The 16,533-nt window shown below is 36.3% G+C and overlaps 1 protein-coding gene across 9 annotated transcripts in view; it reads left to right on the forward strand.

The window, feature by feature from the left end:
* The window catches only part of LOC122630652 (kinesin-like protein KIF2A), a 32,966-nt gene that overhangs the window by 3,482 nt on the left and 12,951 nt on the right, over nucleotides 1-16,533 (forward strand). For 5 of the 9 annotated variants that reach the window (XM_043815392.1, XM_043815393.1, XM_043815386.1 and 2 more), the window contains exons 1-3: nucleotides 11,545-14,143; nucleotides 14,495-14,589; nucleotides 15,395-15,490. In XM_043815392.1, coding sequence (XP_043671327.1) covers nucleotides 12,958-14,143; nucleotides 14,495-14,589; nucleotides 15,395-15,490 — 1,377 coding nt within the window. In that variant the 5' untranslated portion in view covers nucleotides 11,545-12,957. Of the gene's footprint in view, nucleotides 1-2,226; nucleotides 2,661-11,544; nucleotides 14,144-14,494; nucleotides 14,590-15,394; nucleotides 15,491-16,533 lie in introns of those variants that run through there. The other 4 variants (XM_043815394.1, XM_043815396.1, XM_043815391.1 and 1 more) reach the window with 3 other exon arrangements.

Genomic DNA, 16,533 nt, shown 5'->3' on the forward strand with positions numbered 1-16,533 from the left:
TCGTTGAAAGTTTCGAATTTACTGGTTACTTCTATGCGACGTTCTGTATACGTACGATCGATAATTAACGATAGGTGCATCATTGAACATGTATATATATATATACATATATACATACGTATATGCACATGTAGCTTAAAGATTCTCTTTCAAAAGGAGTATAATAAATATGTTCACGTTTTTTCGTATATATATGTGTATATACATATGTACATGTCTAAGTCCCCTGGATAAGTTCATTAATTCACTCACATCTATACCGATCGAAATTGAACGTGTGTGTCGTGTGTCGTGTGTCGTCTCTTTCGAACATGAACACGAATCCTTTTGCTGCATGAGACCGCAACTAACCGGTCGATTTCGCATATATCGATCGGACCACTCGAATGCCAAGATTAAAGCCGACGATTCGCAACGATAATCTTTTTCGATTATTTCAACTTCGATTATTTTCATAATCGTACGTAAAAACAACAACGTTTCTCATTGGTCATATTAAATCGATTTCAAATGATTAAAATCAATAATCAAACGAGAAACGATTTAAAGCAACTAATTAAAAATTACGTTCGAGATGGAAAGTCGATAATCGTAAAAAAAAGATGGGAAAGAGAGAGAGAAAGAGAGAGAGAGAGAGAGAGAATAGAAAACGTAGCTTCTCTGCTGTATCTCCTTCCTTCGACACCAGGCCCCCTCTCCAATCTCCACTCTTTTCGAAATAAATCCTCGTCGACGGCCATTTCATTCTCCCGAGTTCCCTATATTTTTCTCTAACGTTTCTCGTATACGCGTATCGAGAATATACATATATCGGACCTGACAATATTAATCCGCCAACGCGAAAGCTTTATAAGGTCTCTCCGTTCGTCCTTGACTATAACATTTCAGAATACAATAATGCCTTATACCATTTGTTTACACGATAGAGAAGTAGTTCTCGTCGTCCCAACGTGGAATTAAAAGTCTCGAAATTTGAGGATTTCGAATTGTGTAAGTAAAGAGAGCGCGAAGGAAATAGAGCGATTATAAAAAGAGTGGGGTTGTGTGGGAGAGAGATAAAAAAGGGAAAAACGAAGCTAGGTTAGGGTATTACTACCGTCGATAGGCGAGGAAACATGACGGGTGGGTCCAATTAAGAACCATTGTTCTCCTCGATGAAGTGCGATAACCGCGGATACTTTGAAACTTTTCGGAGATTCGGTTTTGTCCTTGAAAAATATGAAACCATCGTTCTCTCTCTCTTTCTCTTTCTCTCGCACTCGATAACTTACTTTATTAATTATTTACCTCGCGTGATAAATAAAACGTCATACGAAAGAAATTTTTTTATTAATTAGATCTAACATTCTTATTGACATTTTCAACGTTGTTTCTCTGCTCAGTTAGAGAAATCGATTTTTATAATGCACCGTGTCGCATTCACGTGGAAACATATGCTTAAAGAATAACATTGTACTCGGTGCTTACGAGACTTTCGCCAAAGCGTGTTTCGATTTAAAAATTGCATCAGCTCAAAGAGTTCCCTTTTGATCAAAAATACTTAGATTTATGCTGTACACTCGTATCGCAGTTAAACCCTTTCCACTCCAATTACATTTGGATTTCGTCAAATTTCAAACGAAGAAATTTCAGCTTAAAAAAGAAAAACAAGAAAGTTAAATGTTATTTTTAGGACGGAAAATGTCAGAAAAAATTTCATATATATATATATATATATATATATATATATATATATAAATGTAAATAATAATGTTAGAGGAAGGTCTGTAGGATTTATACAAGTCAATGTATACTGCAAATTCTACCTTATCGATTGAGGCTTACTTTATTTGCATATATGAACTCTTTCTCTTTCCCTCTCTCTCTCTTTCTCTCTTTTTACGATTAAATTTTGCAATCAAATAAGTAGTTTAAAGATTCATGATAGACAGAGAGAGAGAGAGAGAGAGAGAGAGAGAGAGAGAGAGAGAGAGAAACTTCGAATTTGAAATCGAAACTTATACGAGAGCGATAACTTGTAGTCATTTCCGTTCGATATCTACCTATCTTTTTGAAATTTTTATATACACCGATATACGTCGTATGCACAGATATACACACACAAATATGCAAGACGGTTGGCAAGGTTTCTTTTGCGCGTTCTTCAACGTCGAATGAGTCAGATCGTTTTCCAAGAAAGGGAAGTCTCTCTTCTCTCTCTCTTTCTCTCTCTCTGATGGTCTACACACACAACAAACAAAAATACACACATATATACACATCACACGGGCGCATACAAGCATCCACGTAAAACATCGTGCATGGTTACTACGAGTGTTCAATATTCGATCCCAAATAGATGGCGCGTTGCTTCTCATCGGAGATACTTTGAAGGAGAAGCAGGTTTCAAAAAAGGAAGGATTTTATGTTTAAAAAAGGCAAGCTTTTAGCGGAAAAAGTTCAGCTCGTGTTTTCACGGTCTTACAGTTCGAACGAAAAAAACAGCTGTGGTTGGATTTTTTAGGTTAGGGTTATCTTTGAGCGTCTCCTTGCTCGCAACGATTATGGAATTTTTTTCGAGGTTATCCGGGACAAGAACATCTTTCGTAAAAAAGAGAAAGAAAAAAGTTCAATGCAAAAATCAGGATCGATCGAGTCTAATACCTTACTAATGGAAATATGTAAGTAGAATAATCATTATCGTTACATCTGCAAAAGCTTGAATCATAATTTATCGTAAAAAGAAATGAAAAAAAAAAAAAGAAAAGAAAAAGAAATCTTGGCGTATATTCTAAAACGATCTCTATCGTATGTTACGTCATAATACGCAAAGATTCTCTTACGGATCCTTTTCCTACGGTTTTATACGAACACGTTTCGGTTCGTTAGCGAACTTAACGGTGGTCCAATTAATTTTTCCACAACTTCGAACGTACAATTGCCGTGACAAGTTACAGGCATTTAACAAGTATTACGCTTAACCCGTTAGTAACGTACATTTGATGAAAGTTCGCAGCTCATCTAGCAATGCCATGAAATCTCAAAGTCAAATTGACAAATTGACAAATGTCGAGAAAAGGTAATAATGGTGATGATGATGATGATGATGATGATGATGATGATGATGATGATGATGATGATAATGATAATGATGATGACTTTGACTTCTTTCTTTTTCGAATGATCCAAGATTCGTAGAAAACTAACGAATCTCTCTCTCTCTCTCTCTCTCTCTCTCTCTCTCTCTCTCTCTCTCTCTCTCTGCATCAGAGATATTCCTTGCAAGAAAATATATCATTGCTTTGAATCTCTTTCTCTTTCTCTCTCTCTCTCTCTCTCTCCATATGATCTATAGCGCACGCACACACATAAACACATAGGAATCGTATAATCGATAGGATATGTACATAGTGCAACGCCGACGAAAATTAGTCTCGCTCGATTTGCTTCATTGAAATTGCACAAGGGATTGTTCGTTCGCAGTCACATGTTAACGCGTACGTAAGTACATCCATCGATATCAATAAAAAAAACCAATTCTCGTTATAGGATAACTAACGTTGTCAAGATTTTGACCTTACAATTATCGTATAGGATGGGCCAAAAGATCCTAAGTAATTCTTAAAATCAATTACTCCCTTTATACGTTCATAATTAGGCTCATAGTTTTATAATCTGACCAAAAAAAAATATATTACATATATATATGTATGTTCTGGCTCGACCTATATACGTATACATTATATTATCACCGATCGAAATTTATTCCGCAAAGAGAGTATTTTCCGGACACCCGATAGAGTAGGTAGGAATGACACTTGTCTATATATTCCTTATACCATAGAAACGAATAGCTTTATCGATAGCCATCGGTATAGGAAGAGTGAGACGGGTTTGATTGAAGAGCAACATCAGCAAAATTGTCTTTCTAAAGTAAAGAAAAAGAAAAGAAGAAAAAGAGGTAGGGTTGGGGTTGACGGGTTGAGAGTCGAGAAAGACACTCGAGGAATACTCGAAGTATCGTCATCGACGATTCGTAGCAAGATTTAATATCGAGTTCCATTGTTGAGGAGGTTGATCTTGCTTGGGGTCGAGTCAGCTAGCTCTCTACCAAGCATTTTCTTTTAAGACTGACTACCACCTTCCTTTTTCTTCTTATGCATTAAAGGGGCATTCACGGGCAGTGCAGGTCTATTTTCGGGCACGTTCTATTTTGAACGTTCGCTGGTATCTGGAGCTTGGTTAAGCGACAGTGGACAGAGACACTAGCATGAGAGTTGATATACCCGTAAAAGATCATCTAAGAATAGTTTAGGCGAAGAGACGATCGTAACTTTCATCGTTGAGAAATAAAGATAGAGATGGAGATAGATTCTTTGCACTTGTATCTATCTTCTTTTATCGAGAAGATAAATACAAACGGCTACGTAAGAAGGAACACGGGCCAAGCTCAAGAAAGTGGAGCGCATTCGTCAATTAAGACGAAGAGATGCGTATAACGCAATGCAACGCAACGTAACGCAACGCAACGGTTATGATGAACGATGATGATGATGATGATGATGATGTCCGAGATTAAGTCGCGCTTCGATAATTACGGAAAAACTAATCCGAAATATGACGGATATTTATGTAAAGTAATATGAATGTAGTTGGATCGAGTACATTAACTTGAAGACACGCCCTAAATAAATCGTAATGTTATTATTTCGTTCGGTAGCTGCAGGTTTTTTTTTATCTGTCCATGGAAATTAAGTTAGCTTTAGATTGTCGATGTTAATATGATTCATGAAATTTAGATATTGATATTTCATTGATATTGATATTTCATGAATCATGAATTATATCATGATTCATGAAAAATGATAACAACGTTGTGATAAATATAGGTAATGATCAAGTATATCGTAATAATGAAAGATCACATTGAAAATAAAGGTATCATCGATGCAACAAGTGGCATATATACATACATACCACCGTCTATGCATCTCCGCGTACGTAGATCAAGTTGATGCATAATGGAATTTGCATAATTGCAATCCTAGAAATGCGATAAAGGAACGAATTTTAATTGGTTAGGTAAGTTACATCGATTTACATGCGAATCGTTTTGCATTGAGGTAGTTTTCTTCTTTTTTTCCCTGTCCCACGCTTTGACAAATAAATCAAATCGATCGCATTATTCCGTCGTATCAAATAAATATATCGATCTTATCTCGAGTGATTCGATCTCTTGACAATCTGTGTATGTACGAGTGTATGTGTATCTATCTATCATATTCGTACGCGTATAAAAGAGGGAGATTATAATCGACAGGTAGTACTAGCTAGCACGGAAGTGCTTCTTGTCGTGCGTAGAGCATATACATACATGCATACAACATACACATACATACATACATGTATGCATACAACATACAGAACATACATACATACATACATACACAGATAATATACAAACTCTTTTAAAAAGTTAGAAAGTTTCTCTTACGAATGTAGACGGCTATAGGTATTATTACCACGACTGGGAGAGGTAGGGGAAGACCAATAGTAGTAGAAACCAGACTCACTGTCGAAATCTCCGGTCTTATTAAAGCGCAATAACGAGAATAGAGAGGTAATTCTAATTTGCATAAGTCAACCTCGATATGTTAGGTAGAGAAAGAGAAAAGAGAGAGAGAACTCATTGTGGATTATTGTGGATCATTATTTAGCTAGGCTATAAAAGATATTGTAATTAAAGAGAGAAAGAGAAAGAGAAGGAAATAGAACGTGTTATGTATAAGGTACGCGTTTCCATGGGCGTCCGACGTGAATGTGTAAGGGAGAGAAAAAATCCAGAGTCGCATAGTCCTTGTCCGAAAGCATGCAAGCTTGTCGAGTTGTGCACGTGGGCGCTGCAACCTTATAAGGACGCTCATAAGGAGGCTCTCCTGACTTACCAAACCTCAGCTCACTTCTCTTCACCTCACCTCACCTTATTTCACCTCCCCTTACTTCACTTTACCTTACCTTATCTTATCTTACGTCATTTACCGTCACCATCTCTGTGTTTTTCTGTTTCTCTCTCTCTCTCTCTCTCTCTCTCTCTCTCTCTCTCTCTCTCTCCCTATCTTTCTTTTTTTTTTTAAATCTCTTTCTTTCACTGTCAGTATACTCTACACGTGTTTAAAATCATCCTTTATCCTGCCACTTCCGAGTCCTTTGTTGTCTTCTTTCAATGTCATATGCCAAAAAAGGTAGAACTTTGGTGACGTTTGAAAATTCAGAGAGCTCCATTATATACTCATTCGTTCACATTCGTTGCGCGCTTCCTAGTTCATCCCGAATGGATTTGATATTTATTAGTATAGATCTATATCTATTATACTTACGTAAAACGAGAAATAATAAGGTATGATGTTTCTCTTAACGGGATATGGTGTAAATTTGTTAGTTTCTCCTTTGTGTTTTACTATTCCGAGATCTATACTAGCGGAATTTATTCTCGATTAATTAACAGGACTACTCGCGGGTATAAAGAAAAGAAATTCTTTAAATTCTCGAGTCGACTCGAAAGCGTCGAAAAAGTGAATGCTCGACTGCACAGATTCTTTGCAGTTATATTATGGAAAACACGTACATGTATGTATGTATGCATGTATGCATGCATGCATGTTGTATGTATGATGTTATGTATGTATGTACATCTTCTTTCTGGACGGTCGGAAGGTGAGCTTTCTCGTATATCAGGCATACTGTTGTGTTGTATTGTTCTCTTCTCCAAGAGTTTCTCCCTTTCTCTCTCTTTCTTTTTCTCCTGTCGAAAGAATAAAAGAAGTTGTAAGAAGAATAAAAGATCGAAGCCTCTCTCTTCGAATTGTGGCCCTCTTCGGTCACTTTGACGTGCTTTGTTCCAACTTATTGTCTCTCTTTGTTCTTTATGTATGTCGGTGTATGTGTTGGTGGAAGACTTTAATCCAATAAACTTCGTGTCACCACTCTCTCTTTCTATCTCTTTCTTTCTAGCGGTCATCATGGTCGCTGAAATCTGTTCACATCGAGGAAATACAAATTATATATATATAGGGTGGGTCAAAAGTTCTTAGATAATTTTAAAAATCAATTACTCTTTTTCGAGATATTTTAGGTAAATTTTGTTCTCAGATTCAATAAAAAAGTTTCTAGGCTTGCAGTTTTATAATTCGAACAAAAAAAAATCAATCTATAAAGTTCTTAAGTTCCGTAATTGTACAATCTGAAAAAAAAAAAATTAATCTGAATAGTCTCGAAAAGGCGTAATTGTTTTTTAAAATCACCTAAGGACTTTTGGTCCGCCTTGAACTTTTGTCCCACTCTGTATATATGTATATATTTATTAAACATATCCTGCTGCTTTGTCGTGACGCCTCCGTTCATTTCAAATGTATTCGCCACAATACATGCATTGCCTTATTTTACGATTTATTATCTATTGATATTAAGAAGAATAAATTTTGTTGAAAACATTACGATATATAATAAACATTTCGAGACACGTTACTATGGATTTGTATAGTTCGTGTAAAAAAAATAAAAAAATAATAGAAACAAGTCGCATTCGGGAGTAGGAAACATGTTTTTTTTTTCTCTTATACGTGTGACTCAGAGATCTATCGTGTGCGATCGCAAGATCGATCGTGATCACATATTTCCATTTTCTATTTCATCACAAGTATGACTCGTGAGCCGCCCACTAAGAACTCGATTTCTTTCTTATTTGCGCGCCTTTTTTATGCTTGATTTATTGGAATTGAGATGTATTTTTTATTTTTATATATATAAATTTTTTTTTGATTATTTACTTATTTATTAATTTTTTTCTTAATAAAAAGCGGATTACATTTTCAGTATTTGAGAATTAATTTGAATTGATTTGATGAATGTGTTCGAACGGTATATTATTTTTAAGTACGTTTTATCTTCTCGGAAAATATTTCTCTTCGTGATTTTCTCATATCGTTGAGAAATGTAGTATACATCCACCATCAAAATGGCGTTGGCGAACGCACGGCATGCGTGGAAACGAGCATACCGTTGATGTGAAATGACCCGTCTATTCTGCTAAAGGCCCCATTGTTGTTTCTCTGTTAGAAGATTGTTACTATTTTATTTGAATTTATTTAATTAAGAGATGCATTGTTTCTTGGTTACAAGATTGTAATTATTTTGAGTGCAACGATATTTGCCATTGCATACATAAGCAACGTAAATTGTTTTTAATAATTCCATGAATAAAGCACGTTTTGTATTTTATCTTGGAGAAATTCTTCGTATATTTTGCTACGAAGTAATAACAAAATTTGCACTACTTTGAGTTTAAAATTTTGTCCTAGATCGATACTGTTTGTATAGGATGCTTCCTTTTTTAACGCAAGGTGATTAAAAAGAAGACTATTTTGTGTGTAAGGCTTAACGTCGATATATATCGTCTCTTCGCGCATCTATCAATACGTAGCTTTACATAGCAATGCGTCAATTAAGTGTGTATGTGTGTGTGTGTGTATACACACGATACATGTTTCATTAATTTTATATTAAATTCAAAATCAATTGCTTCGTATTATTAATCGTGTAAAAGTCGAGATATGTTCATTTCTCGACAAAAATTGTCTTCTGGAATTCTTTTCAAGCTTCGATTGAAACCAACTTGCTGTAATAACGCGCAATCCGTTGACACGTTTTTAAAAAGTCGCACGCGAAAGTGACATAATATATCTTTGCGTTCTCTCGTGGTTATCGGATACACAACTGTCCGCACATGTCATACGTAAATACATACATATTTCTATGCGCACAGTGTATATATATATATATATATATATATTACTGAAGTGTATATATTTGGTAACCTAACCTCAACGACATTTCAAAGAGTTGATCCGTTATTAATCATACATAGGTGTCGCGTGAATCCAACGGATTTTTTGTATATGTCGGTAAAACAGTTCTGTTGGGTGGTGTCGCCTAGTGGTAATCTCAATATTAATTCGATCGGTATGTAAGGTGTCTGTATTTCTAGTATCGATACTTTGACGAACGGTGGCGTTAATGATAACTTTCGTAAATTCGCTTTAAATTTCGCGCCATTGTTATGCCTTTTCATGACCTCATAACATCTACTTAGTTACATCCTGTTTTTTATCCCTCATCGAGATTCATGAAATATTGATTTTTGAATGCATGTTACAGAAAGAACTTCTCTTCTCTTTTCTATCACAGCGCGAATTCATTCGCGCGCGAAGTCGGTTAGAAAAATGATCCATTAAAATAACGCGTTGAAATCTTACTGCACTTACGAAGGCTGAAAAAGTGAGCGGTCTTGCGTCACTAATTGAATTCAATTTCAGTGCAGTTAAATTCACTGCACCGCGTGCTATTTTAAGAAATCATTTACCGTGTCACCTTTACGATAAGACATATTCCGTTCAAAATAGGTACAAGAAAGCTGCTTGTTATATTTTTTATATGCATATTATAAAAAAGAAAAAGAAAATAAATAGAAATTATTTCTCTTTCTTAATAATGATCCTCCAATGTAAGAACCATCGATGATCTCGCATTCGGTTGTAATCAAATCTGACGAGAAAGGAATAAATGTCAAGGTCTTAAAAAAAAAGAAGAAAAAAAGAAAAGAAACAGAAATAAAATGCGCGCGATTCCGAATAAGGAAAGATTTCGATGCCGCTAACGAGACCCGAGAGAGTCAGGGACAATACACGTGAAATATACTTTGCCCCACCTCAACGCCATTTTCTTTCTCTATGCGCGAGAATATGAGTTAAGTAATGAACACTGTTAGGACGAATATTCGTTTTAATGTAAAACTTATTGAAGTGCATTGAGGGGAAACAGTGGGAAAAATTTTTTTGATATGATTCGTTGATATGAAATCGATTTGTTCGACACAATATAAATTAAACGTCCGATAGATATTCAATGGCGTGGTATTGTTCATTCGTTTTTTTCCACACGACGGATTTGCGGCAGGAAACAACCGCTTAAATTTAATGTTCAATAGACCGTAGAACAGGAGAGAGAAAGAGGTAGACCCCCGAACTGATTATTTTAAAACACCCGCCTTAATCGGGATGTGAGTAAAATATATAGATTAAAATTTCAATGAAAACTCGTGCTACATTTTTTTTTTTTTTACGTTAGTCAAGATACCTCGCGAGTTTTTCACGTACGACCGAAGATCAAGGCGAAGAAGGTAACGCGGATATAGATAAAAAAAAATGGTGCATAACGATCGCGTTCGATGCATAGAGAGGAGTGCATCGCATATCTCAGTGTGTATATATGTTTGCATGTATGTATGTATATATGCATCACGGCACGTAGGAAATCGGCTCGACTTCCTAGTGCAGTGTAAATAAATATGGGCTGTACCGAGCACAGTCACGCATCAGAAGAGTCGAGTCGCCTATCGCGAATACTAGATGAGTTTGTTCTTCCGTACCTCATAGATAGATGACTAGAGAAAGAAAGAGGGGGAAAGAGAGACGGAAAGAGACAGATCGTGTCGTCTAGATGATGCAGACCGTATATGTTCGTTGCACTTTTGTCTGCACTTGTGAACTCTCTCATTGTTGCAAGCCAAGTAATTAACAAGGTTCGACAATTTTGTTTCCTTTCTCTCTTTCAAAGTTTTCAAAGGCTCATAAATGAATCGAATAGACTTTGAAATACTCCACGGAACGTGTTCTCGTTGTATAGTTGAACTCTATTAACGATGCGTAGCTAATTTCTCTGGCGATTAGGAAGTCTATCGACGACGAGTTACGCCTTTGAAGCAATGAAAAAAAACGAGGACGTGTTCGTCGTTTCTGCTTGTTGATCGATTTCTTCTTTCTGTATCATTGCCGAATAATTTATATATATGTGTGTTCGTAATTATGCTGGAAGAAAAATTTGTCCTATTATACGAAGTAATTGCTATACATATAACGCGAAATCAAACTTTTTTGGTTATTCTACTAGAAGGAAAACACAAGCGTGTACATATGTATATGAGATGAACATAAAGATTCGATAGCGCGTAACGCGATCGAGCTCATCGAGCCGAGTCGAGAAATTGTTTACTCGAGGGTTGACGAGGAGGGGACTGTAGAAATGACTCCCCGAGCGTCATAATAAATGCGTTTATTAAACAAGCTCTCTCTCTCTCTCTTTCTCTCTCTCTCTCTCTCTCTGAGAGGATGTTGTCAGTCGATCCAGCGATGTCAGTGCGAACGAGACGGCGTTATGACGCTCTTGCTACTCTCCCGCCACTATTACTATCGTCCTCGTCGTCGTCGTCGTCGTCATTGTCGTTGCTACTCTTGGTGGTGGTTATGCTCCGCTAATCCGTTCTCCTTTTAAAGCCGTTGTCTTCCCCGTCGATCGTTTAAATGTCAGAACAAGGTTTAGTTAAGCGCGACGTGAGTGCGAATGAGATCAGTGCCAAACTATATGTTTATCCGTAAAAGTTTACGTACAAATCATTATTAATACAAGCTCGTTCGTTTCTTTTTCTTTTTTTTTTTCTTCTTTTTCTTTTTTAAATATTTTATTTTCTTTTATCAAAAGTTAGACTTAAAGTGCAACGAAATTGAAAAAAGAATTCGCCGATTTTACGTTCGACGTTGTATTCGACATAGAATAGTTATTTCGAATTTGGTATTCGTCGAGGAATTTCGAAGAATTCGAAGCATTTGGATCGAGAACGACCGTGAAGAATAGCTGGTCTTCTTCTTCTTCTTCTTCTTCTCTCGCTTGTGCCTTTTTCCAGACGTTTTTTCTGAAACACGTTCTAAACTACACAACTAAGACTTCGGTCAAAGAGAAAGGAAGAAAAAAAAGGAAGAAAGAAAGAAAGAAAGGGGTAGACACATGGAAGGTTTTCTATTTCCGGCTCTATCGACTCTCGACGAACGAAAGTTGGCGAAAAAGTTAGCTCAGTCTACTATCTCCTCTCTTCGACGATATTAATTTACATCTCTTGTCTCTCCCTCTCTCTTTCTATTTTCTTATATGATTCCTCAAGAGAAAATCAATCGGAGAGCGTACAATAAGAATATATAGGAGTGTGATAGACGAACCACAAAAGTAGAAAGCCGAGAAACGACGTGGCATACCGCAAACTCACTTTTCTGAAAATACGACGAATGAATAAAAGAAATTATATTTACTGTACGATTTAGTGGTAAACCTATATATAAAGTGTATTAAAAAAGGTACGATGGTACCCAAGGGATAATAGAGATACGTAAGAACCTCTCATCGAGGAAGCCACGAACGATACGAATGTGATATCTTTTTTCTTTTTTATTTATTTTTTCTTTTCTATTACTATTATTTTTTTTTTCCTTTCTTCTTCGAGAAAGGAAATTGTTTGATGGTTGACGAAGATGATTTTTATTAAGAGAAAAGTGAAACGAGTGAAAATCGACTCGACGATACCGATATCGGAGTGACTCTGCTAAGCAGCCGGTAACTTCGATACTCGAAACCACCTGGTTGGTAAGATTACACCTTGGGGAAACGCTTCGGCTTTTGCGCAAGTAGCCGAAGAGAAAGACGGAGGCGAGGATACGGAAAAGGTAGAAAATAACTGTTCGAAAAAAAAAGCAAGAAAGAGAAATACCGGTTGCATCGGGACACCCGATAGAAAGGGTAGATCGGAAGAGACACCGACATTCGATTGTCGTAACTCGTAGAAGAAGGATCGATTTTTCTTTGATCGAAACATCTTCATGATCATCGTTTCGCCACAGATGGCGAAGTTTTTCTTCGTCGATGCGACGAAGACCTGTTCGCAGGTGTCGATAGTAGGAAGAAGTTAAAGAAGAAAAAAAAAGAAGACATTGGCCGAAGAGATCCCCGAGCCGGCTGGAAGCATCCAGGACGATGAGGAGAGTCGTCAGGATGTCGTCCTTGAATCTTCCTTTTTCCGTATGAAGGACATTTCTAAACATGGATTGGTTGTCGCGGTGCGTCTGTGGCTCGAAGAAGAAAGATCCTGATGAGGAAGAGAATAGAACGAAGGAGACGAATAATAAGAAGAGTAAGAAGAAGTCGAAGATATCGGAAGATTCTTCTTCTTTGATTCCGATCGGTAATATTTCTTTGAGTTGCGACGGCTCGCGTAACGTTGACGAGGTTAGAAAAGAGAACGTGAAGGAGAAGAAAGATCATCGTTTTGAGAACAATCAAATATCATTAAACGAGAAAGATGCAAAATTAGAAAGAACGATCGATCGAGATGTTGAAGTTCCTACGAGCAATGATCTTCTCGAATCTAATTGGACGACTAACGAGGAAAGATTCAGTCGCGAGAATGATTTCAATAGATTGATCGAAAACGAAGAAGTTTGGTATCGTACAGATCACTCTGCATATAACGACTCGAGCAACGCAGAGGAGGAGGATGAGGAGGAGGTGGAGGAGGAGGAGGAGGAGGAGGAGGAAGAACAGACGGAGATTCATCAGTACAGCGATGATTCTTTGAGCAAAGATTCCTCGAAGGATAATCGATCGGTAGAGGACGAAGAAATTTTTAGAAAATCTCTCTCGAGATCAACGACGGCGTCCGTCGGTACTTCTAGTCCTGCATTTGACTTGTTAACCGGTGAAAGGCAAGAGGATACCTTTTCGGAGAATTCGTTGAAGGTTTTTAGAGCTAGAAGAAACGAAGAGAGGATATCATCGAGGATCAACTTTCCTAGCAAGAGTCCTTGTAACGGTTACGACGTTAGATCGAAGAGTCGAGAGAAATCTCCGACGACAACGAACAAGACAAAGAAGGACAGAATTAGAAGATCGAAATTAAGCGGCGCCGTTGTTGAACGTTCCATCTCAGTTTCTCAAAATAAATCTAAACGAAAGTGCGAAGAAAATGGTGTCTCTATCCTCGGTGAAATTAACAAGTTTGGATTCGACGAATCATTAACCGTGAAATCGGCTACCTTCGATAAGAAAGATATTAAAAAGAAGCTGAATTCTTGTAGCTTCGAAGTGAGACTTCAAGATGACGAGGATCGTCAAAGAGAGAGAGGAAGGAATAAGGGAAGGGAAGGGTCCATGATACCAAGACCTTTTTCTCATAATCGTATCAAGGGGGAAATGATAGCTCGTGTTAAGTCGGAAAAGGAAGAAAACGGTATATTTCCTTAAAGTATCGACGATAGATCGTTAGAATTAGAATAGAAGATTCGAAAGAAATTTTATTACAAATTTTAATAAGACTAAAAAACTTTTTATAGCTCCAAAAAATTAGCCTAAAAAGTTTCGAAAAAGAGTAAATAATATTTTTAAGATCAGCTAGGAACTTTTGACCCATCCTGTATTTAAATGGATTAATTGTTAAACTATGGGAAACGTAAACGTTTTCGTCGAAAACTCGATGATTATATATAGACATCATTTACAATTGGTTTAACTATGGAAAAAATTGATAAATTTCGTTGGATATTTTCTAATATCTTTTTCTTTCTCTCTTTTCTTCTTTTAGGTCGCGTTCATTCGGCTATCGTCTCTGGTGTCAATTGGGAGCAACGCACCGTAACTGTAGAATGGTTCGAAAAGGGGGAAACCAAAGGGAAAGAGGTAAGCCATTGTGAAAGAACCGTCTGCGTAATCGTCGATGCGTAATTCTCGTTAATTTGTTATTACTAACGCATATTCGATTTTGTAACAAAATAACAAACTAATCCGACTTCCTTCCTTTTATCTTCGAACTTATTCTTTATTCTTCGGTGTGTCGTTCTATTTTCTATAGTTCGATCAATTTTCAATTGGAGGCGCTTCGTGCGACACGAAATTGAATTACGCGCCAATTAACGTCGCTGTTATCGATACAGGAAGGAAATTTAATCAATTTAAGTTTTCTTTTTTTTCTTTTTCCTTCTTTTAAATACGAGGAAAATATCGTAGCATTGGTAATATAATTAAAAAATAATTTTCTCGTCGGATCTTAGAAATTTTGGTTTTTAGAATCCTAGGTCACGGTTATTTGCACTATTTTTGAATTGGAGCTTACGCAATAGTGACGAATGCAATAGCATGCTAATGGGAACGCGAGTCTATTTCCGACAAGCTACAAAGCTACTTAGAACGTGATTTCTTCTTAACCCGATAACATGTTTTAAGTGATCTTTCTGTGTACAAGCATCGTAATTGATTAGAAAACAAAACAAAAGAATTAAAAACAAAAAAGTCCATTTACTTTTCAATATATTCAGTAAAACGTGTTAATGATATTACAATGCCTTATCAGCCGAGTTTAATACCACGCCGAAAGGTAAAATATCACGTTTTTAAATAAACGCGCCTAATTTAAATTCATTATCGGAGACTTTTAAACGTAGAACAAAAATCATTTTTTAACCTCGTTAATTTATATTCGATTTAGGTGGAGATCGATGCAATTCTTGCCTTGAATCCCGAATTAAATAAAAAGACGATGGGACCACCGCAGATGAACAATGTGGTAGAATTAGTAGCGAAGGTACGTTGAAATTTATTATAATAATAATTATTATTAGTAGTAGTAGCAGTAATATCTATATTATGTCTTAGTATCGATGATAAACTTTATATATCTAGTATATTTCTTTGAAAAAGAAAGCCATACTATACACATATAATAGAATCGAATTAGAAGAAGGGAGTACGGTGTATAATGTTTATTAGTTCCATTGAAAGGAACGAATATGTCCACGGACATTTATTATCGACTAAGAATCGAATTCTGTTTACTCGTTGCCTGGGATACGTAATACTTCTCTTGTGAAAAGAATAACGTGGCTCTTCTCGTTTAAACGACAAGGGATATTAGGGACCGGTTGTAGGCATGTTCCAGTACATGTACGTCTTTCAGGTACGATCGTTTGTTGTTAACCTGTTAACTGTATTTCACAATTATACTCGTCATGCGAAAAAAGAAATTATTTTTTGTTATTTAAATTCCAATTTTATCATTTGAAAACTAAACAATATCTGTAAATTTAAGGCGTTTAAAAATATTTCAAGACAACAACAAAATAAAAAAAAGAAGTCCACTACACAGTTAGCAGTTATTATCGTAAAAGGTTTTTTATGGCGATTTAATTTCCGTACCCGATGCGGAAACGACACGAACACGCCGCAACCCAACGCGTAAATGACGCGAACCCGACGCGAAAATGACACTGCAAGGCGAAGCTACCTGTGATGAAGCGTGTCTTACTGAATCTTTTTATTTTTTTGTTTTCCGTTATAATTCAATTTAATTTTATTCCGTGATTGACGTACTCGTTATAGTTTAATTCAATTGTAATCTGTGTTTACGGGTATATTCGTCGTCTCTAAATTTTTACTACACAACATAGATACACATTTTTTAAATAAACTCACACAGTTAACAGGTTAGTATTGCAATTTTGCCACTGTTGATTTTATTTACATGAAATACTCGTACAAGTTTGGATCTATGCTACTTCCGGTATCTTAAGTATGTACACAAAGTAATAGTGTTAAAAAAAAAAAAAAAAATACCAGTTGAATCCTACC

Source organism: Vespula pensylvanica, chromosome 7 (genome assembly GCF_014466175.1).
Source record: "Vespula pensylvanica isolate Volc-1 chromosome 7, ASM1446617v1, whole genome shotgun sequence".
NCBI classification, from domain to species: Eukaryota; Metazoa; Arthropoda; class Insecta; order Hymenoptera; family Vespidae; genus Vespula; species Vespula pensylvanica.